Here is a 24,234-nt window from a genome sequence, read left to right on the forward strand (position 1 = left end):
CTCCCGTCTCAAGGACGTGTTGAGTAGAAACGCTTTGGCCAACACCAGATTAACAACAATATCAAATGTTTATTAAGTACTTGTTTGCAGGTATCTTTGCTAAGAGTCTGACATGAAGGACCTCATTAGCTATTTACATTAGTCCCCTGCAGTGGTGAGCATGACCACCCCCAGGTCATAGTTGAGGAATAAGGCCCAGAGAGGGAAAGCCATTCACCTGAAGTCACACAGGGGAGGAAAGGGTAGGTCTGGCACTCATCTACGTGGCATGTCCTCCCTGTCCCCCGCCCCCCCCCCCCCGCAATTCACCTATTTAGCAAGTAGTTATTGAGGGCCCTCTGTGTTCCAGGTACTGGCCTGCTGCTTGCTGGTGATTCCGAGGTGAACAAAGCTTAAAGAGTTCAGCCAGGTTTTTTTCTGCAGAAACTTTGCTCCGGCTGCAATCCCCAGGGGTGCAAACACCTGCTGCCCAAGGTGTTTGCAGAAGGGCCCAAGGACCACAGCCTCCAGCAGAGAAAATAGGAGTTTATTACCAGCTAGCGGAAATGGTGGGTCCTAAGGGTAGGAGCTGGCGGGGGAGGCGGGGAGGTAAAAAAATCGGATTCGAAGGCCTGAGTAGGTCCTTGCTGGTCCTGGGTCCCTCAGGGGTCTGCCCCAGGCTCATAACCACGGAAAGTGCTATAGTCTGAAGGTGTGCATCCCCTCAAAAAAATTTTTTTTAAAGTAGGCTTCACGCCTGGTGCAGAGCCCAACGCAGGGCTTGAATTCACAACCCCGAGATCAAGACCTGAGCTGAGATCAAGAGTCGGATGCTTAAGCAGCTGAGCCGCCCAAGCGCCCATCAGAATCCTTACGTTGAAATCCTAATGCTCAGTGTGATGGTATTAGGAGGTGGGCCTTTGGCAGCTGCTAGATCATGAGGGTGGAACCTTCAGAAGCGTCTTTGCAAAAGAGACTCCAGAGAGCTCCCTAGCCCTCTCTCACCCTGTGAGGACACAGCCAGCAGGTGTGGGCTACGAACCAAGAGGGCCTTCACCAGAATGTGACCATGCTGGTGTCTTGATCTTGGATGTCTCAGCCTCCAGAGCTGTCAGAAATACATTTGCTGGTGAGCGCCCTCACCAGAGGTGTTGGTAAAGCAACCCGAGTGGACTAAGACATAAGGAAAGTCCGTTCACAGAGGTGGGGTCTCCAGACAGAATAAGGCACAGGGAATGGTGAGGCCGACCTCTCCCCCTTGGGATCCTCTCGGGGCGGGGAGCCCCTCTCCTGGGTGTCTGCTCCAATGCCCTGAGAGCTGGTGGTAGAGGCTTCAGCACACATTGAACACTGAGGCGGCCTGGCCTTGGTATTTCTCCTGGACCGTCTTGAGAATGGGGATGAGGTTCTGGAAAGTGGGGCGGAATGAGGCCTCTGCCTCCCAGCAGTTCTTCATGAGGAGGTAGATCTGGGGAGGAAAGTACTGGAAATGTGGCGGCTGCTCTTTCTGCAGCCGGCTGACGGGGAGGTGAATGGGGGGAGAGAGGGCTCACCTCGCAAGGGCATTTCTCTGGCCGCGGCAGCCTCTCCCCTCGTTCCAGCAGCTCAGTGAGCCTCAGCACCGTCATCTGCCCTTGGGTGAGGCCTATGAGCTCGATGAATTTCTACCCCCAAACAAGACAAGGTCTATTCAGGAGGTGTGTCTGCCTAGACAGAGGCTTCTAGCCCCACCTCTGCTGCTTCTTGGGGCAGAACTTTACACTTATGACTTCATCTCCCTGGGCCTTGGTTTACCCACCTGTAAAAGGGGGCAGTAACATCTACCGCTGGGGTTACTGTAGAAGTTAGGTAACTAACATTCGTAGAGGAAGTCTGAAACAGGTGTTTGCTATTAAGTCTCTCTACAAACTGTTTTTATCTATCCAGAATCTTTTTTTTTTTTTTTAAAGACTTTTAAGTAATCTCTAAATCCAACGTGTGGCTTGAACCCCATGGGATTAGGGATTAAACCCTTGCTAAAGTGGAGGGGCTGGGAATCCAATGCATGTCTTTCTAACTCCTCTGGAATGGGGTGGGGCTGAGGGCCTGTCTCTCACCGAAGGGGGGCTCTGGCTGGAGTCACAGTAGGTCAGCAGCTCATACATGGTGACCCCGAAGGACCAGACGTCAGATGCATAGTAGAACTTACACTCCTTCAGGCACTCTGGAGCATACCTGGGGGGATGGGGCACTCAGGCCTTGGGCCAAACCAGGTTAGAGTCTTACCTGGGGCTCGGGAGCTCTCTGGTCCCAGTTAGGGCCCCACCGGGGTGGGGGGGCAATTTCACTGGGATCAGACCCTGTCATCTGAGACCCCAGCATCTATCTCCTTCCCCCGTCGGCCCCAGGTGACCCTGACACCCCACTTCATCTGGTCCTGTCTGGTCACCAGAATACGGGGCTGTCCCCATCTTCGCGCACGCGGTAGTACTCATGGCCTTCAGGCACAGCCTTGGCTAGGCCAAAGTCCCCGATTTTGACCAGCCTGTCGTTGTCCAGCAGCACGTTGCGGGCAGCCAGGTCTCGGTGGACGTAGTGCTGTGCATGAAGGTAGGCCATGCCCTGGGGGGAGGGGGAGCCGGGATCAGTGGGGCGGGGTAGAGCCTGAGGAGTCTTGACCAGGATCAGGAGGGGAGGGGGCGATCAGGTCAGGATGGCGGGGAGCAGGTGCAGGAGCAGGCAGGATGGCAAGCGGAGCCCAGCAAAAGGGAGGAGAGGTGATGGCAGGGGTGGGACAATCGGGAGGGACTGGGCTGCCGGGTGTGCCCAAGTGGGCACAGAGATTCCAGGCGAATGGAAACTGGGGACGTGGGGAGCCGGCCCAGGCCTGGGGACTGGTGAGCCGACTGTATGGGACCCTCAGGCCAGGCCAAAGAGGAGGGGCCACTGGCCCACCTCACAGATCTGCTGGGCGAAGAGTAGCAGTTGGGCCAGTCCGACGTTGTGCCGGGGAAGGTAGTCCCGGAGGCTGCCCAGAGGCACGTACTCCATAACCAGCTGCACCGACTTCTCTCCTGATGCAGAAGGCGGGGCGGGGCGGGGATGGAGCCCGGGGCCGGGGGCCGCCCATCCCGAGCCCGCAGCGCCCCCGCCCCACCCCAGGCGAGGCCCTGACTCGGCCACTCTAGGCCCGGTCCTTAGGTGGGACAACTCAGCCTAAACCTCATCCCCACGTCCCCGGGGGGCCGGAAGCGAAGGTCCCTCCCAGCCGTCCTGGCCGCAGCTGCGGGCCAAGGTGGGAAGCAGGCAGCCCCGGCGCAACCACCCCACCCGAGGGCGTCCTCCAGTCAGAAGCTGTAATTGGCCAGGCCCTGCTGGCCCCCGCCCACCGAGCCCCGCCCACCTTGGTCCTCACAGCATCCCTTGTATTTGACGATGTGCTTGTGGTAGAGCGTGCGCAGGATGTCGATCTCCCGCCGCCAGCCAGTGCGGAGCTGGGGGCCCCCGCCCGCCTTGAGGGCCTTCACAGCCACCATCTCGCCGGTGCCGTCGTTAGTCGGGTCGTAGCAATACAGACTGACCTTGCCGAAATGACCCTGGCCCCAGAGCACGCAGGAGGGTCGGCCCCACCCCGGCTTCCCAGGACCCACTCCAATCGGGTCTGTTTGGAAAATCCTGGGCCCCACCTACTCCGTGTTAGGGGGTCTCCTTGGGGCCTAGGCCTCCTTTTCAAATCCTCAGGGCCTCCTTTGAGGCTGCGGGTCTCATAGGCCAGGCCCTACCCATATTAACTTCTGACCCAAACCCTTTTTACTCCACCAGGAGGGCTTTTGACAGTCCGGGCCCTGCCCCAGCCCCCTCACCTCGCCCAGATCCCGGATCTTTTTCAAATAGCGCTTGTGGAAAACGGTGGGGTCTGACGCAGGCGAGTCGGGGTTCACAGCCAAGATGTCAGCAAGATCTGGAAGAGTCACAGTGGGTGTCACTGGACCCCTAACTCTTCCAACTACTTGGAGGCACAGAAAGCAGGTGTCTGCTCCCCCAGCATCTGATCTCAAATATAAGGAAACTTTTTTGCAACAGCTGCAAAATTCCACTTCTTGTCCAAAATACAGAACTGACTGCATCAAAACTGACGCCTGGAAGTTCTTAGATTGGGTAAAGGGTATTACATCAAGAGAGAACGCAAAAGCAAGAGAGTTGCTGCAAGGGCCTAATTTGTCCAAAGAGGTTGTGGCTCTCCCTACATAAGACTTTAAGGGGAGCACAGGCATCCGTACAGCCTTAAGTGCATTCGAAACGGGCACGCATGCTGAGTCCCTGTGCAGAAACCTCAGGTGCACCATGCAGGCATAAGCAGGGGTCCCAGCAAGGGGGTGGGGCTCACTCTGGGGCTGCAGCTGAGTGAGGTCACGCAGGATGGTGCGGAAGGAGGGCCGCTGAGCTGGTTCATAGGTCAGGCACTGGCTGGTGAGTGTGGCCAGCTCCGGGCATGAGGGCTGAGGAAGCTGGTGCTGCTTCTGGTAGAAGCACTCTTTCTGCCAGGAAGGGGACCCACAGGAGTCAGTGCCCACCCCTCACCCCCACTCCTGGTCCCCTTCTCCAAAAGAACAGTCAAGCTCTCAGAGCAAGCTAGGTCCTTGTTCTTGTCACTCCCATTTTACAGATGCGGCAGCTGAGGCTTGGCAAATGGAAGCAGACTTGATCACCACTGCAGGGCCAGGACTTGATCCCGAGTCCAGCTGAGCGTGCTGTGCTCGAACACCTCACACTTGGCCCTTCCTGCCCTGGCTTCCACCCACCTCTGCGCCTAGCCCCTCCTCCGTCTGCCTCCAGGAAGCTCCTGCAGCAATCTGAACGCACCAGACCCTCGGGGCCTTCGTACATGCTGGGACCTCGGCCTAGGCTGCGCTTCCGAGCCTGGTCACTGCAGTATTTCTGCACTTAGATTAAACCTCCTCCGGGAAGCCTTGCCTGACCCCCCAACTGGTTCCGGGGAGTCCGCTGGTACTCCCTCACCCCCACAGCCTGTGCTGCTCTCATCACGGCCCCGGGTGCTCTGCTTAAAACCGAAACACGTCACTTATTTGCTGTACGTCACGACTTTATGACGTAGGGACTGGTTAACCCCAAGTGACGGATAACCTGATGGAGCCCCGGAGATACGAGGCCACACAGCCAGAGGGGAGGCAGCTCTGGACCCCGAACATGCCCTCTGGACATCTTGGAAGTGCCAATCCCCTTTATAGGACGGACCCAGACAAGCCCTGGACATACCTCGGAAGGGCCGCGGCCCTGCAGAGGGGCCTCCCCATCGAAGCAGATCTCCAGGAGGGTGACACCAAAGCCCCATTTGTCAGCTGCAGTGGTTAGGGTGCTGGCCCCACCTGACAGGCACTCGGGGGCTGTCCAGGGGATCCTCTCTACCCGCTCTGGAGCCAGGGTCAGAAGTCAACAAGGGTGAAAAGAGCGGGGGGAAGCCTGTCCCCGAACCCAGCCCTGCCCGGGTCCTCACCCTCCCTGGAAAGGGCACCCAGGCCCACACCGGGATCGCTCAGCTTGATAAAGGGGCTGGTGCCCTCCGCCAGTCCCAGCCGTGCCAGCAGGATATTCCGGCCACACACATTACCATGAACCAGGCTCTTGTCTTCCTGTGGTAGGGTGGAAAGGGGGCATGGCCAAGGGGGGGGCGCTGTAGATGCTGCCCCCAGTCCCATCCATGTGGTCTCCACAGGGACGGCCCACGTGAAAGAAATAACCGAGGTCAAATACACCACAAAACCCATAAAACGATCATGGTCATCGTGGGGATCCAAATACGTGGTCATTGGGACCGGGTTGCACTAGGCACCTAGTAGGTCCTTCCAGTTTTCCCAGAGCTGGGGCCAAACTTCCGGTCAGGTCCAACTGCTCTCCTCTAACCAAGCCCGGGGAGCTCTTTCCCCAGGGCCTCTAGGCTGGCTATTCCTTCTTCCCAGAATGCACTTACCCAGATACCCTCGGGACTCCCTTCCTCACCGCCAGGTCACCTTAGTGAGGCCTTCCCCCACCCATCTATTTAAACCTTTGCTTCTTCCTCAGACCCTGCTTTCCCCCCCGTAGTTCTTACGACTTCCTAAAACACTATGCAATGTAGTTAATTATTATTTGTTTGTTCCTCCCAACTAAGTGCCCAGCTCCCTAACGACAGAGACTTTTGTTTTGCTCTCCATTGTGTCCTCAGGGACGAGGACAGAGCCTGGCACACAGAGGTGCTCTGGAAACTGGGGTGACTAGGCCAGGAGGAGCTGGGATGAATGGCAAGAGTGACAGAGGCCACTGAGGCCAAGCCCCACGGGATCTCAGACACTATAGAGAGGTGAGGTGTTCTCTTGGGGGAGATGGGAGCCACAGGGGTGTGTGAGCAGGACACGTTCATGGAAAGATCCCCCAGGGCCAGTGTGTGGATTAAATAACGTGTTGAGGCCTCCACACCCAATGCTGAGGCCACCCTGGCGCTCCCATCGACCCAGGCCCCACCCACGAGCACGCACCAGGTAGCTGAGAGCGCTGGCCAGCTGCTGGGCCACTGCCACCTTCCAGGCCACAGGCACGTGGCCCCTCTCCCGCCGCAGCCACACATCCAGGGGTCCGTGCTCCACGTACTCTGTCACCATGATGTCTGCAAAGGCCCAGCAGGGGCTGCCCACCTGCCTCCACCCTCCAGGGCACAGGTGGTAGGACACGGGGGCTGGGACTGTGGGTGGGGAAGGTGTCGGGACAGAGGCCCGGGGGGCAACTTGGGAGTGACGCTGGGGTGAGGGGAAATGCGGGATGGAGGGTAGGCAATGTGGGTGCAGGGTGAGGCAGAGGTGAACGCTGGCATCTGAGTCCAGGGTGGGGCCGGGGAAAGCTGACACGTAAAGTGACAACGTGAGGATGTCACTGGGGAACTGGGGGTGGGTACAGGCGAGTGGGGTGTGGAGGTTAAGACAGGGGCATCATAAGGGCTGACAGGATCCCACCAGATTGGGGCACTCACGGGGTGCAGACCCGCGTTGGAGGGAAAGCCAGAGAAATGGACAGGTGGGGGTGAGAATGTGGGGGCTACTGGCTGGGGTCACCCTGGACGTGGAGTTTTGAGGTACACACAGGGTAGGGGTAGAGGTAGGGGCGGAGGCAAGAGATCTGGGAGGACTGGGGAGCCCAACGGTGCCGGTGTCTGCGTGGGGTCACAGTGCCAGTGGGGTCAGAGAGTCGAGAGATGCCGGGGACTAGGGGTGTCAGGTGGTGGGTGGGCTAGGGATCCAGCCAGGAGTCAGGGTGTAGGTCAAGGGTTAGGGTACAGCCAGGTACTGGAGTAGAGGGAAAAGTCAAGGTATAGTCAGGGATGAGGATGCAAAGTGAGTGTTGGGATACAGTCAGGGGGTGGGGTACAGGTTGAAGGTCGAGTAGCCACAGTTTGAGGTGTGTAGTTGGAGATCATGGTATAAGTCAAGGTGGAGCGTGGAGTCAGGGGTGAAGACACAGGTCAAGGGTCAGGGTACAACCCAGGGAGTGGGTATAAGTGGGGACCGCAAAGCGGGGGGCGGTGGGGGACCCACTCACTCTCAGAGCCGTGCACGCAGACGCCGTGCACAAAGGCCAGGTGCACGTGGGAGACCTGGCTCATGAGGCTGGCTGTCTCGTAGAAGGCCTACGGACGTGGGGCAGGTCAGGTGGCCACAGACCCTGACCGTCCCCCCCATCCTGCCACCTGGCCCCTGGCGGTGCTCACTCACCAGGGCGATGTCGTGGTGACTGGGATCCAGCACCTTGAGTACCACTCGTAGCTCCTGGCCACGGTCCCCACTGGGCGTGGGGGGGTCCCCACCATCTGCCGTGCCCTCCTTGGGGCCTCTTTCCCCCACCCGTAAGATGCCCTCATACACATTGGTCCTCGTGCCTTGGCCCAAGTGAGACAGCTGGAGGGACAAAGCACAGAACGTCTCCATGACAACAGCTCGAGGCCGCCCTCCCCAGTGCCCCGGAGCCCCGACTGCACGGACCTGAGTAATGTCATCCTGGCAGACGCGGTGGAAGCTGAGCTGGCTGAGGTTGAGTGGCCCAGGGCTGGCCCGAGACCCACGCATGATGATGAGGTTGGAGAGCTCTGGGGGTTGAAGTGACATCACCGTGGGCTGGCACGGGGGGAGACGCCCCCCCCCCCCCACGGCTCCCCGTACCATACCTCCGGGCCGTGGCAGGCAGCAGCGGCGCAGGGAGAAACAGTCGTCCCCGACCCGCAGCGAGCAGCCCTGCAGGGCGGTGCGCAGCTCCCGCACGCTCGGGAAGGAGCGGTCCCAGCCCTCCAGCTCGAAGCTCCCGGCCCGCAGCTCAATGGGGAATTTACGGAGGTGCAGCTGCTGCCCGCCAGGTGCCTGGGGTAGGTGGCAGGGGTGGGGGCGGTGAGCAGGGGTCCAGGCAGGGAGCGCGCCCAGCCCCGGCCTGGGACCCCCGCCCCAGGCCCACCTGGTCACGCTGGGCCACCGTGAGGATGAGACGGTTGAGGTGGCTGGTGCTCCAGTGGATGAGATAGAGGCCATCTTCGGGCCGCAGCTTGGCCAGCACGAATGGCTCCCTGTAGAAGACAAGGGGGCGTGTCGGGGAACCCCGGGGTACGGCTGGACCCGCGCCTGGCCACAAGGACACACGAAACCTCCCTGGCAAACGAGCCTGACAAATGTCAGACTCGGGCACTTACGTGCAGACGCTGAGTCTGAACACAGACACGTACCAATTAAACACGGTCTTGCACACGAACACTCCCGGGGCGACAGAGGTACCACAAGAGGCATACGCTCATGTGTGACAACGGCTGGACAGTGTCACCAACATGGTAACACACACACAGACAGTCAACTGCATTCAGACACTGGATGGGCACACACCCTGCCAGCCACCTTGACACGCAGCACATAGTCTGTCGCACGTTCATAGGACAACAGTCACAGACGCAGCCGCTTACCCGTTATGACGTGGTGGCACGGGGCATCGATATCCCAGACCCAGAGGTGACAACGTCGTGAGCACAGATAGGCAGTACGTGGGCTGCAGCCACAGAGGCCCAGACACCTATGCGTGTGGGGGCTCACGTGCTACTACAGACTGAATGTCCGTGTGTCCCTGGAATTCCTGTGCTGAAACCTAACCCCCAAGGTGACGCTGTGAGGAAGTGGGGCCTCTGGGAGGTGATCAGGTCACGAGGGTGGCAAGCCCACGAATAAGATCAGTGCCCTTATAGAAGGACCTCAGAGAGCTCGCCTGCCCCTTCCACGTGAGGACCCAGCCAGAGGGCTGTCTATGACCCAGGAGGCGGGGCTCTCAACTGAACACCGGACCTGCCTGCACCTTGAACTTGGACTTCCGGCTTCCGGAACTATGAGAACCAAACATCCGTTGCCTCTACGTCACTCAGCCAATGCTACTGTCCTAGCCGCCCAAACAGACCAGGACACACGCCGATGCGGCCCCCGGACCCCAGGACGGGTGGCCATGCACATCGGCTGGGACATGGCACAGCCACGGCCCTCAGGAGGTGGGATGGCCGCTTCACCCTCCTCTGGGGTAGAGACCAGGCTCCGAGCCGTCGGACCTCTTAGACACCTCGATGGCCCGTCCCGGGGCCGCAGATGGCGCAGGACCGCCCAGGCACAGGTATGAGGCACAGACGAACCGCGAGTCACAAACCCTGACCCAGGAGCATGCAGGATGGCCACACGCGTGTCTGAGGACCACTTAAGTACTGACACTTGACGTCCTTGGCCCCGTATGTCCGAACAGAATTGCACAGACAGTGACCTACAATTACCAGGACACACACACACACCTGTGGGGATGTAAACACGCATGTATGTGAAGGGCCACTAGCGTTTGTCCAACCCACAGCTCCACAAAGATCACCCGTCCCGTCACGTAAAAACAGGCAATGACGATTTTATATGCAATCATAAAACACAGCCGCACGCCCAAAGAGCCGTTAAACGTGTGGTGACAGTCCCAGACCCAGGTACTGTCATGACACGTGCCCACGCCGCGGCAGGCACCCTCTCTCCCCCTGTAACCCGAGGCGTGCACACGTGCATCCACTCCCACACATGCACCCACACAGGTGAACACGTGTGCACCCACGGGCACGCACACACGTGTACACACATGGACGCCATAGGCACAGATGCATGTGCACGTGTGTGCTTACACACGGCCACACTCACAGCTGCGCTCACACGCGTAGGTATGTACTAAGACAGGAAGGCTTGCTCGCACGTGTATACTCTCACACGGAGGTGAGCACACACACACACACTAATGTGAACGCACGCGAAGACCTCGATACAAACACCTCGTTCAAGCCTCACCGTCCCTGGAGCTTGCGGCCCGGCTGGCAGCCCCACGTCGCCCCATGTCACCCAGCCGCCCTCCCAGCACTCACAGCAAGGGCCCGTGGATGCCATCCCGGATGCTCATCACCAGCCGCGGAGGGGCCACCTCCCGGCACAGGTAGTGGCTCGAGTCGGCCGTCAGGCGGAAATAGCCGTCCACCAGCGACACCAAGGACAGGGCCACAGCCCGGGAAGGCAGGGTGAGCTCCTGCTGGCCGGGGTGGGGGTGGGGGGGACGTCAGGCAGCCATCGCAGACCAGACGCGCCCCCCGCGCCCCGCTTCAGGCCCGCAGCCCCAGGGCCCCACCAGGCACTTGTCCTGACAGTGGATGCTGACGTGGCGCTCTTTCAGCACCACGTGGGTGATGTCCTGGAAGTCACAGAAGTAGGCCCACGGCGCTTCCTGAGGCCTGTCCACTGGCTGGTTGCCCACCTCCTGGGCCTTGCTTTTCTTCCCTGATGGGCCAGCACGGGGGTTCCTGCTGCAACCATCGCCACTGGGACCCTGGAAACCCAGCAGGGCCGTGCCAGCTTAGTCCCCCGCACAGTTTTCCCGGGGACAGGCTCCTCAGGCATCCCCCTAAGTCCCCGTGTCACAGATGGGACGGAGACCTTCCCCCAAGAGACACACACGCCAGAAGACAGAACCTCAGGGAGGAAGAGAGGGGGAGCCGAGCCCTCTCGCCCCCAGGTACCAGACGAGGGTCCCTCAGAGATGCAGACCTCAGAAAGTAGGTCCCTAGGGGGGAGACAGAGGCTGCTCCCCAAAAATCCACCCCAGGGGACACACACCCCAGCGCCATGTGGGGAAAGGGCTCACGGCAGCCACCCTTGGAGGCCAAGGCTGAGCAGGAAGCCCAGCCCCAGCCACCTGGGCCCCCGGATGGAAGAGGCACTCTGCTCACCTCTGCCTGGACTGGCCGCCACCGGATGCCACCCGTGCCTGTCACCAGCACCTCATGAGTAGGGGGTCCGGGGGCCAATTCAGGCCCAGGCTCCGGGGGGGACTGGCCCCCGTCCTGGACGTAGCAGGGGTCCCCCACGGCCTGGGCCTGCTCCTCCAGCCGGCACACGAGCACGCGCTCCGTGCCGAAGCGGGGTGCCAGCTGCTCCAGCGTGGCCAGGTACTTGACCATGATGACCGGCTGGGAGACGTGGCCCGGCTGGAAGGCCCGCACAAACCTGCGGAAGAGTCTCCGTAGGCGCAGCCGTGTTAACGCGTTGTGCCGCCGGAGCTGCAGCCGGAAGGAGCGCGGGATGCAGTCCTTGAAGCTGGGGGGGCAACCAGGAAGGGCCGGTCAGGAGCCCGCTTGCAGGCCGAGCCGCGTCACGCTGGGTGAGCGGCCTAACCTCTCCGAACCTCAGCTGCCTCGTCTAGAAAACAGGCCGGCCGTCGTGCAGGGGGAAAGAGAGCAACGCGATACAGGGCCAGCACAGGGAGGCCAGCCGGTGTCAGAATTCTGGAGCAGACGATGGGGCTAAAATCCCAGCTCTTGGACAACCTCCTAAAGCGCTCGGTCTTCTTATAGGGTGGGATCAAACAGGGCCCACTTCCAGGCCTGAGGCCTGAGGGCTGCTGACTGGCACATGGTAAGACCTATGTGAACGTCAGGTGTTACTACTGGAGAAGTCACGATTAGTTTTTATCACCGATATGATGATTATCGACAAAAGGCACAGCTCTGGGAGGCCCCTCTGCTCCTCACAAACCCTTATCCTCTCCCCTCTTCTCCCACCGCCTGTCCGGCATCTGACCTCCAGTACAGCTCACTTAGCTAACAGATTTCTGAGCCTCAGTCTCCATGTCCCAAGCCCTCTCTCCCACCCCTAGATCAGAGCGATCCAAAAGCTTGAGGTTTTAGCTGCCTCTCGCCCCCACTTCCAAGCTTCCCAGGGCTCCTTGGAGCCCTTGGGAGAAAGGTCCCCTGACTACAGCCTGGTGGACTCAGGCCCCCATATTCCAAGTTCAGATCTCCAAGAAGAAGGCTGCTGCCGCCTACTGCCTCTGGGCCTTGGCGTACGCTTTTCCCTCTGCTTAGAATGCTTGGCCAACACAGTCTACATCTGGACAAAGCTGACTCAAACTTCAGGTCTTAGCAGAAATGTCACTTCTCCCAGGGAGCATTCTCTGATGTCGAGGCTAGAGGGGGTACTCCCTCCGGGCTCCCAAGCACCTTGGACTTTGTTGTCCCAGCCTGGGTCTTCCAGAGTGATAACATGACAGAAATGGAAAGACATGTGCTTTAAGAACTGTTGGTCTTGTGGGATCCATTTCGCTCGCTGCCCCCTCCAGGCAGTGTACCCGGATTACCCAGGCCCTCACAACAATGGAGCGCAGTGCGGACAGCTCACTCCCAGCTCCCCATGCTCCTCTGTCCTTCCTCCCCTTGAACTCTAAGGAACTCTCCGAGTTTACTCTGCTCCACCTACACATCCTCCAACATATCTGCCAGGCCTCGGGGTCTCCCCACTGGCTGTTCTCTCTGTTCGGGACGCCCTCCTCCCGGATACGCACCACGCTCCCTCCTTCACTTCCTTCAAACCTTGGAATCTGAATGCTACCTTCTCCTTCTTCCTCCCTTCCTGCTTAATTTTTTCCCCTCTGCGTGTAGCATCACCTGAAACCCTGGACCTTTCGCTTTTGCCGTTCTGTGTGCTGCCTGGCTCCTTGACCAGACGTGAGCTCCGAGAGGACAGTGATGTTTGTCTGACTCGTTCACTGTTGTGGCCTCGGCACTCGGCACCCGGCACCAGCGCCAGCATACGGCAGGCACTGAACAAGCGTTTGCCGAATGAAGACGTTGCAGGATGCAAGGTCTACCGTGACTCCCAGATACCTGTCCCCGCCCCATTCCCGGACACCTGATCTTCTTGGCCACCTTCTCCAGGGGGATACCATGGCAAAGGGCGAGGTGGCAGAGGTGCAGAAAGGCCATGCCCAGGCTCTCGTTCTTAAAATGGTGGATCTCCTCCTCGCTCGACAGCTCCCACAGTGGTGCCACATCATTCACAAACTCGTGCTTGCCCTGGGTGGGTGGGGGGAGCGGGCAGAAAGGGAGGCATGAAAACCTGTTCCCTCTCTGGCTTCTGTCCACTTTCGGGATGGGAGGGAACCCCCATTTTCTGGAAAGGCCAAATACGCAGCAGACATGCCTCCTCTGCCCCACCCTCGGCCTGTGGCAGACATCACTAATTGATCACAGCACTCTCTCCCACGCAATCCTGTCTCAGAACCCTTTGGTTCAGACAGCCAAAGGATCCCAGACGGCAAGGGCTGAAACCTATTCGCTTTAGTGAACTGGGGAGGGAAGTGGGGCTCCTCAGCTACCCCTGAGTCCCTCACAAACAGCCCCACGTCCCCAGCAGCCCTGCACACACCTGCTCAAAGAGGTACTCAAAGGAGGCTGGGTCCAGGAGTTGCACGCCCTGCTCTGCCTGTTCCGAGGAAGACTTGGCCCTGGTGGGCCCACAGCGGTACACGGCCGGCTCCTGAGGATTCATGCTGTGCCAGTTCCGGAAATAAAACCTGCAAGAGGGGAGGGAGGGGGAACAGCTGGGGCCTTAGCGTGGACTCAGATCAGCTCCAGGAAGGTGGGGAGCGGGGAACGAGGGGGGCAGAACAAAAGGGGGCGAGACTTCCGAGGGGCCTTCACCCACCTCATGCGGAAGTACAATGTCAGGTTCATGTCTCTGGAGACCTCCAAGATGTGGTTTGGGGGCAGCCACACCTGGGCCTGGGCATCAAAGAGGGCGAAGAGATTGAGGCAGGATGGAGTGATGCCTGGAACAGGGAAGAAACAAGATGAGGAGTCCGCAGCTGCTGCCATCTGCCTTGTGGACCCCCTCATAGGCCCGGCCCTCCCCTCCCCTCCCTCCCCTCCCTCCCCTCTGCTCCTCCTGCACATCGAGCGCAATGCAACATGTTGACCATGCTGCGGCTTCACAGACAAGATTTCCTATCCTGGTTTCTGGACAACGGGATGTTGGCGGAAGGGAGACGCAGATTCCCAGGCCAGGAAATAAACTGTCTCGCATCTTCCCTGTCACAGGGGTGGTGGAGACCCCTTGTGCCGAAGCTACAAGATAGAAGTGAATCATTCAACCTGCATTAGATTTTAGGTAAACCTTTGCTGCCCTTGACCCAGGAAAATTTGGGAGGCTGCCATTCCTAGAGCGAGAACCTATCCTAGACTGACCCACCCAACTCTACAAACTGCTGGCACTCTGCCTGGTCTCGCTCTGAACTCCAGCCCCGGGGGAAGAGCCACCTGCCTCCTGGCTGTCTCCCCCTGGATGCCAGAGCCCTCTTAGATGTGCCTTGTTTCGAAGAGATCTTGTCTCAGGTCCCCAGACCCGCCTCTTGTCTGCCCAGTTCTTTAAACTAGGACTTGGTCCTTGTCCTCAACTCCCCCCCAGCACCCCACATCAGACGGGTCACAAGGCCTGTTCTGTCCGCATCCTCCAATCTCCCCGGGTTCCTTCCGATCCAAAGCCCAGCCCTAGTCCAGCCTCCAGACTTGCTGTTGTTTCCCACACCGGCCACCCAAGGCATCCTTTTACACACGTCACTTAATATTTTCATCTAAGATAGTCCATCCGGAATCATTTATGATCACCAGAGTACAGAGACAAGATAAAGACCTAAAACTTGACTGCTACAATGGAAGCCTCTGCCTACATTCTCTTCCTTTCTCCTCCTGTAAAGAGGTACCCATACTCCTGAAACAGAGTTTATCATTTCCATATCCTCTATGACCTAGTCTCAAGCGTTATAAGCTCTAAATCTAATATTACACTATAGGTGTCTTTCTAGAATTTGTTTTTTTTTCAATTTTTAATGTTTATTTATTTTTTGAGAGAGAGCGAGCGAGCGAGTGAGCAGCCAGGGAAGGGCTGAGAGAGGGAGAGAGAATCCTAAGAAGGCTCCGCGCTGTCAGTGCAGGGCTTGAACCCACAAACTGTGAGATCCTGACCTGAGACGAAACCAAGAGTTGGAGGCTTAACCATCTAAACCAACCAGGCGCCCCTACAATTTTCTTTTCCTTTTTAAAATTTTTATTTATTTAAAAAATTGTTTTAGGGGCGCCTGGGTGGCTCAGTCGGTTAAGCGGCCGACTTCGGCTCAGGTCACGATCTCGCGGTCCGTGAGTTCGAGCCCCGCGTCGGGCTCTGGGCTGATGGCTCAGAGCCTGGAGCCTGTTTCAGATTCTGTGTCTCCCTCTCTCTCTGACCCTCCCCCGTTCACGCTCTGTCTCTCTCTGTCTCAAAAATAAATAAACGTTAAAAAAAGTTTAAAAAAAATTGTTTTAACCTTTATCCATTTTTTGAGAGAGAGAGAGAGAGAGAGAGAGAGAGACAGAGCACGAGCAGAGGATGGGTAGAGAGAGACAGAGACACAGAATCAGAGACACAGAATTCGAAGCAGGCTCTAGGCTCTGAGCTGACAGCTTACGTGGGGGTTAAACCCACAAACCGTGAGATCATGACCTGAGCCAAAGTCGGACGCTTAGCCAACTGAGCTACCCAGGCATCCTGCCCTTTTAACGTTTATTTATTTTTGAAGGAGGGAGAGACAGAGCATGAGCGGGGAGGGGCAGAGAGAGAGGGAGACACAGAATCTGAGGCAGGCTCCAGGCTCTGAGCTGTCAGCCCAGAGCTCGACACGGGGCTCCAACTCACGAACCACGAGATCATGACCTGAGCCAAATTTGGACACGTAACCAACTGAGCCACCCAGGCTCCCCTCTTATTTTTTTGTTTAATGTTTATTTATTTCTGAGAGAGAGGGGAGAGAGAGGATCCAAAGTGGGATCTGCGCTGACAGCCGCAAACCCAATGCGGGGCTTGAACTCGGAAGGGCGAGATCACGACCTGAGCCAAAGTCAGATGCTTAATCGACTAAACCCCCAGGTGCCCCTGCTTTTTCAAGTTACAATAGGTTTTAAAACCTCACACATGAAGGGTGCCTGGCTGGCTCAGTTGGTAGAGCGTGTGACTCTTGATCTCGGGGTCATGAGTTTGTAGCCCGGTGTTAGGTGTAGAGATTAAAAAATAAATAAAAATTAAAATAAAAAATGGGGCATCTGGGTGGCTCAGTCGGTTGAGCATCCGACTTCAGCTCAGGTCATGATCTCGCAGTCCATGAGTTCGAGCCCCGCATCGGGCTCTGGGCTGACCGCTCAGAGCCTAGAGCCTGCTTCAGATTCTGTGTCTCCTTCTCTTTCTGTCCCTCCCCCATTCACATTTTTTCTCCCTCTCCCTCTCTCTCAAACATAAATAAACATCAAAAATCTCTTAAATAAATTAAAAAAAAAAACTTCCCACATGACATGTGTAACTTTGGTGAAATTCCTTTTTCCTGACTATAGAACATTTCAGCATTCAACCTGACTGCAATTTATGCATTCTCCTACAGAGGGACTCTGAGACAGCCTCCCATCCTTCACTAAAATAAATGAAGCAGCTCCAAACATTCTGGAACGCGTCTCCTAAAACATATGAGCGGAGCGACCGTAAAGTACCCATCTAGGAGTGGAACTGTGTGGGATGATGCAAATCGCTCAAGGTCGCTGTGTCCAAGTGTACTGCCTCCCGCAGAAGGAGAATGCCTCCCTGAGAGACAGCTTCCTAAAGAACCAATCTGTTTTGCTCTCTGGCTTGAACTTTCCACGGCTCCCCATTGCCCCATGAGAAAGCCCAACCCCCTCAGCACAGAATAACCATGACCTGGATCCTGACAAATAAGGTTCCGCTTTCAATTCCTACTTCCCTTACCAAATTCTTAGAACTCACAATGTAGTCCCTCTTAAGGTCTTTTGCTTCCTCCAAAGATCAGGCTGTCTGGGCCCTTTACAAATCCTGTTCCTTCTGCCAGGCATGCGTCACATCACCCGGCACTCCTGTCTGAGCTCTTGAAGAATCGGCCACCAATGGGAAAGTGCAACGTGTGATAGATATCCACCATTAGGCCCCCATCAGACTGTGGGTAAGGAGGTTTGAGAGAATTTCCTGGAAGACGGGGCCAATAAGCAAAGTCCCACTGGACAGACCTTCTCCTTCTCTGGAAGAAGAAATTACACTTTTGGGGGCACCTGGGTGACTCAGTTGGTTAAGCGTCTCTCTCTTTTTTTAATTTTTTTAAAAAATGTTTTTATTTTATTTTTGAGGGAGAGACAGAGCGCGAGTGGGGGAGGCGCAGAGAGAGAGAGGGAGACACAGAATCCAAAGCAGGCTCCAGGCTCCAAGCTGTCGGCACAGAGCCTGATGCGGGGCTCGAACCCACGGACTGTGAGATCATGGCCTGAGCTGAAGTGGAACGCTTAACCGACGGAGCCACCCAGGCGCCCTCAAGCGACTGACTCTTGACTAGGTTCGGGTCATGTTCCCGGGGTTGTGGGATCAAGCCCCACATTGGGCTCCATGCTGAGCATGGAGCCTGCTTGGGATTCTCTCTCTTTCTCTCTCTCCCCCTCTGCCCCTCTTCACTGCTCATGCACGTTCTCTCTCTCTCTCTCTCAAAATAAATAAATAAATCAAACTTTCCCAAAAAATTACATTTGGTACTTCTACTGTAGGCTCTCAGCCATTCCATAGTTCCTTACGGCTCTCGGGAGGAAAGCGTAAACTATGAACTCCTCCCTCTGGCATTTAAGGCACCGTAAGATCTAGCCCTGGCTGACCTCTCCCCCATCTCCCCCAGCTGGAGGTCACCGCCACCCTGGTCTCCCCGCACCCACCCTCCTCCACCAGTCTATTCCCCACAGAGCAGCCAGAGAGCACCTAGGATACCTGAGTCCAGTCACGTCCCTCCTTTGTTCACGGTCCTCCATAGCAACCACCTCACTTGGGGTAAAGTCCCAAGTCCTCCCTGAGGCCCACCAAGCCCTGCCTGACCTGTCCCCATCACCTCCCTGCCCTCGCTTAGTCCTGCCTCCCCTCCACTCACTCTGCTACAGGCATGTCGGCCTCCTTGCTGTCTCTGGCAAATTCCCACCTCAGGGCTTTTGCACATGCGGTTCCCTCTGTCGTGTACCATCTCCCCCTAGACATCCCTGTGGCTCCCTCCCTCTCTCCTAATTTTTTTTTAAATTTTTTTTAAACGTTTTATTTATTTATTTATTTATTTATTTATTTTACGTTTTATTTATTTTTGAGACAGGGAGAGACAGGGCATGAACAGGGGAGGGTCAGAGAGAGGGAGACACAGAATCCGAAACAGGCTCCAGGCTCTGAGCTGTCAGCACAGAGCCCGACGCGGGGCTCGAACTCACGGACCGCGAGATCATGACCTGAGCCGAAGTTGGCCGCTTAACCGACTGAGCCACCCAGGCGCCCCTGATTTTTTTTTCTTAAGTAATCTCTACACCCAACCTGGGGCTTGAACTCACAACCCTGAGGTCAAGAGTCACATGCTCTACCAACTGAGCCAGCCAAGTGGCCTTTCCTGAATTTTTAATTTTTCTCCATCAGCCATCTCTGCTGTTTCCTATTCATTGTGTTCCTTGCTGGTTTTCCTATTGGAATATCAGCTCTCCAAAGGCGGTGATTTGGGGCTGGCACACTACAGTTCCTCACTCGATGTCTGCTGAATATTCGAATGGGCAGAAGGATGGATGGATGGATGGGCCCAGCTGCTGCTCTCAGCACCCTCACCCCCCACCCCCACCACATGGCCGATGCCCCAGACTCACCGACTTTGTGTGCGATGTGGATGCAGACCTCCTCTGCGGTCAGTGTGGCCTCGCTGAAGGTGACCCAGGGGTCCCCGCCATCAGGGCCAGCCCAGTGCAGAAGGACCTTTAGGCCTCCCCTGGAGACCATGGGCTGAGCCTCATCCCCATCAGGCCTGCTGTCCCTGGTGGTGGCACCCCAACGGCACAGAGGCATGCTCTTGACAGCTGGCTTGGCTGGGAAGAGACAGGCCATCAGCCCCCAGACCTTGACCTGACGTCCCCTCAACCTTCCACTCATCCAGGCTGAGGCCTGAGGGGAAGATTCTGGAACCCCCTCTCTGTATGACCTCAGACACCCAATTCCCCTCCCTGAGCCCGTTTCTACATCTGTTTGATGGAGTTAGAGAACATGCCCGCACCCATTAGATCTGTCATGAACAATAATGAACCCCTTTATTGGACAGGTTTGCACCAATATAAAAACCTGTTTTGAACCCACCTTCCCAAAATCAACAGGCAGGCAGGTGTGGTGAAACAGACCAGGGGGGCAAATCTTGGATCTCTCCGTGTCAAATCAGACAAGGCACTTAGCCACACTGGGCCTCAGTTTCCCCATTGGAAAATGGAGATGTTGGGAGGATTGCCATGAAAAGATGGTTGTAACATCACAGCTCAGCCTTTAACGCAGGCATGAAAAAATAACAAATATGACAAAAACAAGAATAAAACCATTATTATTGCTTCCATCGTCCTTCTCTTACAGGCCAAGATTCCTGCCTCCCACATCTACCCCGGTGAGTAACCCCAGGTACTGCCGACTCCCCTGAGCCTAGGACAGGTTGTGTTTCATTTTCTCCCTTCAGTCCAGCTGTGGGGTTTTTTCTGGAGCCAGGCCCGGGCCTCAGGCCTCCAAGTCCTCCAGTTTTAAGATAAACAGTGATCCGGAGAAGAGAACGTCGTCATAGCACAATGTCAGATTCCTCAGCAATCAGCCCCTCTCTGAGCCTGTTTCCTCATCTGGAAAATGGGCATATAACAGCCTCTCCTCCCTCAAAGCGTTGTTGGGAGGATTCAATGAGATGAGGCAGGGAGGGCGCTCAGCACAGGGCCTGGCAGGCTGTAAGTACTTAATAAATATTCGCTATTATTATGTGTTAACATTTGAGAAAATATGGTGGGGACGTCCATTTCCTCCTTCCTCATTCCCACCGGGTCCAGAGCCAGCTTTGCAAATGGGGTTGGAGGTCTCCACCCAGGAAGTCCGCACCGCCCCCCCCACCCCCACCCAAACAAACACCCAAACCTCGAAACTTCGCTGGCAGGGGTAGGAACCACGAGGTGCACCCACCATTGACCAGTCACAAGGCAGCGGGTGTTGCTATCCTCACCGTCCCCCGCCCCGCCCGCCCACCGGCCAAGCGCAGCCACTCCCCCCTCCCCTCCCCGCAACCCCCTCTCCCCCTCCGCCCGCTCCCCGCCTCCAGCCGCGCCTCCCGCCGGCCGCTTCCCTCTAGAAGACCTCCCGGCGGCACCTGGCTCACCCTTTCCCGGACTCTGGCTAGGACCCGGGACCCCGCCCCACAGCCAAGGGAGGCGCCGCCAAATTGCCGCCGAGACACCGCCTCCTATTGGCCACCTGAAATGGGCATAGTCATTGGCCGCCGCTGTGACCCGTCGCAGGTAACCATTGGTCCTCTCGTTGCAATGGCGGAGTTCCTATTGGTCCTCAGCTTCACTTTCCCCCACCCCCAACCGCGATTGGCTGGGGCGGCTCCTGGATGCGCTTCAGCGTCAGCGACTGGCTGTTGGGGAAAGTGGGCGGAGATGCGGAAGGGGTGGCTCGCTGGGGTGGCTGCAGAGTGTGGCAGGCCAGTGACGCCTAAGCAATTGCCCACGCGGACGGTGGGCCAAAGTTAGGCTTTGGGACTTGGTGTAAACCCCATGTCCTTATCTTGGCGATCAAGGCTGCAGCCCAGCCAACCGCCATTCAGTCTTTCTTCGTCCTGTTATGTGACTCCATTCCATTCTGCCTGTCTTCCCTTGTCCCTGCCTGGCCAGCTCCACCTAGCTGGATGAAGACCTCCTCCACCCCACCCCACCCCACCCTCACCCCCACCCCCACCCCCACCCCCACCCCACCCCCACCGCAAGGAGGCATTTTTGACCTACCTGCTCAAATCCTTTTCCTGATCACCTACACCTCTGAATCTGTCAAAGTAGCGGCTTGGATGTCCCACCAAGTTTTTTGGTTTTTGTTTTTTTGAGTGAGAGAGAGAGAGGGAGCACGTGCGCGAGAGGGGGAGGGAAAGAGAGAGAGAGAGAATCTTTTTTTTTTTTTTTTTTTTTTTTTTTGAGAGAGAGAGAGCAGGGGCGGGGCAGAAGTGGAGGTCGGGAGACAATCCCAAGCAGGCTCTTAACTGCCCGCGTGCGGAGCTGGACTGGGGCTAGAACCTATGATCTGTGAGATCATGACCTGAGCCAAAGTCAAGAGTCCTACGCTTAACCTACTGAGACCCCTGGCACACCAAGGGAGAGAGAGAGACTCTTAAGCAGGCTCCACACTCAGCGCGGGGCTCCATCCCACGACCCTGGGATTATGACCTGAGCCAAAAGCAAGAGACAGTGGCTCAACCTACTGAGCCACCCAGGTGCCCCCCCACCTTATCTGAGTTCTAATGGACACACAGCAAGTCGCTGTCCTTTACTCAAAAGGCTGTGCACCGAGTGTTTTCATGCATTATCTCATTTGGTCCTGGCAGCAGTCCACTGGGGGCTCATCCCCATTTCTCAGAGCAAGAAACTGAGGCACAGACAGGTGACAAAGACCCTCTCCTTGACCAAACTAATCAGAGCACTCTTTTTGACTAGTCCTTGACCTTGGCCTGAGCCTATCTTCAGCCTGTTCCGTCCAGGCTGAGCAAAGAATCCTTTAAGTCATCAGCCACTTTTGATATCTGATCAAGTTCCTCCCAGTTGGTGTCCACAGAAAACTGGAGAATTATTTGGTGTGGAAAACCCACATATTGGGTATCAGAAGTATTGTAAGTAGAGAAAGCTTTCCTTTAGCATGCATTAAAGAAAACTTTCATGGGCTTCGCCTGTGGGTCCAGTTTTAAAGAACAACAGTAATAAGTCAACTACCCAGCCCAAGAAATAAACACTCACTCCTCCCCAGAAGCTCCTTGTTCTAAATCAGCAAACCCATCTTTCTGTCCCTTTGTCTGCTGTACTTTTCTTTGCAGTCTTTTTTTCCCCCAAGTTTTTATTTATTTTTGAGAGAGAGAGAGAGAGAGAGAGAGAGAGAGAGAGAGTGCATGCACGCGCATGTGGAAGCAGGGAGGAGCAGAGAGAGAGGAAGAGAGAAAATCCCAAGCTGGCTCCACACTGTCTGCCCAGAGCCCTACTTGGGGCTTGAACCCATGATCCTTCAGATCCTGGCTTGAGCTGAGATCAAGAGTCTGATTCTTAACCGACTGAGCTACCCGGGCGCCCCTTTTTCCAGTCTTTTTTTTTTTTTTTTTTAATGGGGCACTAATTTATTTTTAAATGTTTATTTATTTATTTTGAGAGAGAGTGTGTGAGAGCTGGGAAGGGACAGAGAGAGAGAGAGAGAGAGAGAAAGAAGATCCCAAGCAGGCTCCACACTGTCAATGTTCGAAGCCTGATGTGGAGCTTGAACCCACAAACTGCGAGATCATGACCTGCGCTGGTGATTTGGACGCTTAACTGACTGACTCACCCAGGCGCCCCTCTTTGCAATCTTTATGACAATCTGACATTTCACTGGAAGTTTCTTTGAGCACTGATCTTCACGCCTGTCTTCCACTCTAGAAGGTCAGCTCCACAGGGGAGGGGTCTGTGTGGTTCTCCACTGCACCCACAGCACCTGGAATTATGCCTGACACCCGGTAGGTGCCTAAGAAACTGGTGGGGTGAATGGCCTAGGGAGCCATTGGGCCTGACCTGCTGTCCTGCTTGCTGTGGAAGGGCCGACCGTGGCCTTCTGGCCTCAGCTTCCTCTCTGCCACGGGGAGTGCAGCGACAGGAAGCCAAAGGTGCCAAATGCTTTAACAGCCAGCTGAGTGAGGGGGGGGACAGCCTCTGCTGGGCCCAGAGCTGGCCCACAGAGCACAGAGTGAGCCCGGGACTGGGTGTCCAGCATCCCCGGAGGGATGGGAAATGGCAAGTGACTATTATGACTAATGATCATAATGATGGTAATAACTCCGGTAATAAGAATAAATCATAATAATAGCTCACATTGGCCCAGACTGGATGCCAGGCCCAGGGCTGAGTGCTTAGAGTTTAGGGAGCCCTCTCAGTTTCTTTTATTTATATTTATTTATTTATTTATTTATTTCTAATGTTTTTAATGTTTATTTATTTTTGAGAGAGAGTGCAAGTGGGGGAGGGACAGAGAGAGAGAGAGAGAGACACACAATCCGAAGCAGGCTCCAGGCTCTGAGCTGTCAGCCCAGGGCCCGACGTGGGGCTCGAACCCAGGAACCACGAGATCACGACCTGAGCCAAAGTCGGACGCCCAACCCACTGAACCACCCAGGTGCCCCTGTATTTATTTATTTATTTTTAAGATTTTATTTTTAGGGGCGCCTGGGTGGCTCGGTGGGTTCAGTGTCAGACCATTGACTTTGGCTCAGGTCATGATCTCAGGGTTCTTGGGATCAAGCCCCGCATTAGGCTCTGCACTGAGAGCGTGGAGCCTGCTGGAGATTCTCTCTCCCCCACTCTCCCGCAAAATAAACAAGTAAACATTAAAAAAAAAAAAAGAGGCCACGGAAGCGGCAGGGAAGGCTCAGATACCGCTCCCAGGGCCCAAGGCCTCCTTCTCAAACTCCTCCCTCACAGCATACACCAACCACCGGGGTTTACCCAGGACCAAGGGAGATTCCCAGGCTGGGGACTTCCGCGGTGAAAACTGCGACAGTCCTGAACGACCTGAGACAATTGGTCACCGGTGTCCAGCGGATTTCAGGAGGAAGTTAGCCCTGGGGGGATTCCCCTGAGTCTGCAGGGAGGGGCCTCCCGGAGCTCCCAGCAGACCAGGGAAGAGCCAAGAATTGATGAACTAAATTAGAATCTTTGTGTTCTTTTCAATTGGAGGATCTGTGGACCCGTCAGCCCCTTCCCCCAAACAGCCATTAGGTTGGTCAGTTTTCTGGGAACGCTTCCAAGGAATTGTCACA

General features: G+C 56.4%; 1 protein-coding gene across 2 annotated transcripts; it reads right to left on the reverse strand.

Moving 5' to 3' along the window:
* Nucleotides 1–510: 510 nt before the first annotated feature.
* On the reverse strand, nucleotides 511–20,403 carry TYK2 (tyrosine kinase 2). Of its 2 annotated transcripts, XM_019427753.2 has the most exons (24): nucleotides 19,530–20,399; nucleotides 19,049–19,264; nucleotides 14,016–14,139; nucleotides 13,737–13,884; nucleotides 13,221–13,384; nucleotides 11,264–11,630; nucleotides 10,666–10,863; nucleotides 10,409–10,566; nucleotides 8,449–8,557; nucleotides 8,168–8,357; nucleotides 7,986–8,089; nucleotides 7,719–7,901; nucleotides 7,546–7,633; nucleotides 6,492–6,619; nucleotides 5,474–5,609; nucleotides 5,236–5,390; nucleotides 4,346–4,496; nucleotides 3,822–3,919; nucleotides 3,362–3,554; nucleotides 2,914–3,032; nucleotides 2,408–2,580; nucleotides 2,076–2,193; nucleotides 1,533–1,643; nucleotides 511–1,447 (listed from the first exon to the last, which is right to left on the reverse strand). In XM_019427753.2, exons 2-24 carry the CDS (start codon nucleotides 19,242–19,244, stop codon nucleotides 1,313–1,315), a joined length of 3,546 nt encoding a protein of 1,181 aa, XP_019283298.2. In that variant the 5' UTR covers nucleotides 19,245–19,264; nucleotides 19,530–20,399; the 3' UTR covers nucleotides 511–1,312. The 2 variants fall into 2 exon arrangements, 1 of the variants encoding a protein (XP_019283298.2); XR_002074653.2 differs by lacking the exons at nucleotides 511–1,447; nucleotides 2,408–2,580 and having other exon boundaries at nucleotides 19,530–20,403.
* Nucleotides 20,404–24,234: the final 3,831 nt, after the last annotated feature.

This window comes from Panthera pardus, unplaced genomic scaffold (assembly GCF_024362965.1).
Source record: "Panthera pardus isolate Hobbes unplaced genomic scaffold, ASM2436296v1 HiC_scaffold_8, whole genome shotgun sequence".
NCBI classification, from domain to species: Eukaryota; Metazoa; Chordata; class Mammalia; order Carnivora; family Felidae; genus Panthera; species Panthera pardus.

Coding starts and splice junctions, on each gene's coding strand:
- TYK2 (XM_019427753.2), bottom strand. CDS start 19,244: ATGCCTCTGTGCCGTTGGGGTGCCACCACCAGGGACAGCAGGCCTGAT. Junction 8,558..10,408: donor GGCATCCACGGGCCCTTGCT/GTGAGTGCTGGG, acceptor TGTCTTCTACAG/GGAGCCATTCGTGCTGGCCA. Junction 3,920..4,345: donor CACTCAGCTGCAGCCCCAGA/GTGAGCCCCACC, acceptor TGACTCTTCCAG/ATCTTGCTGACATCTTGGCT.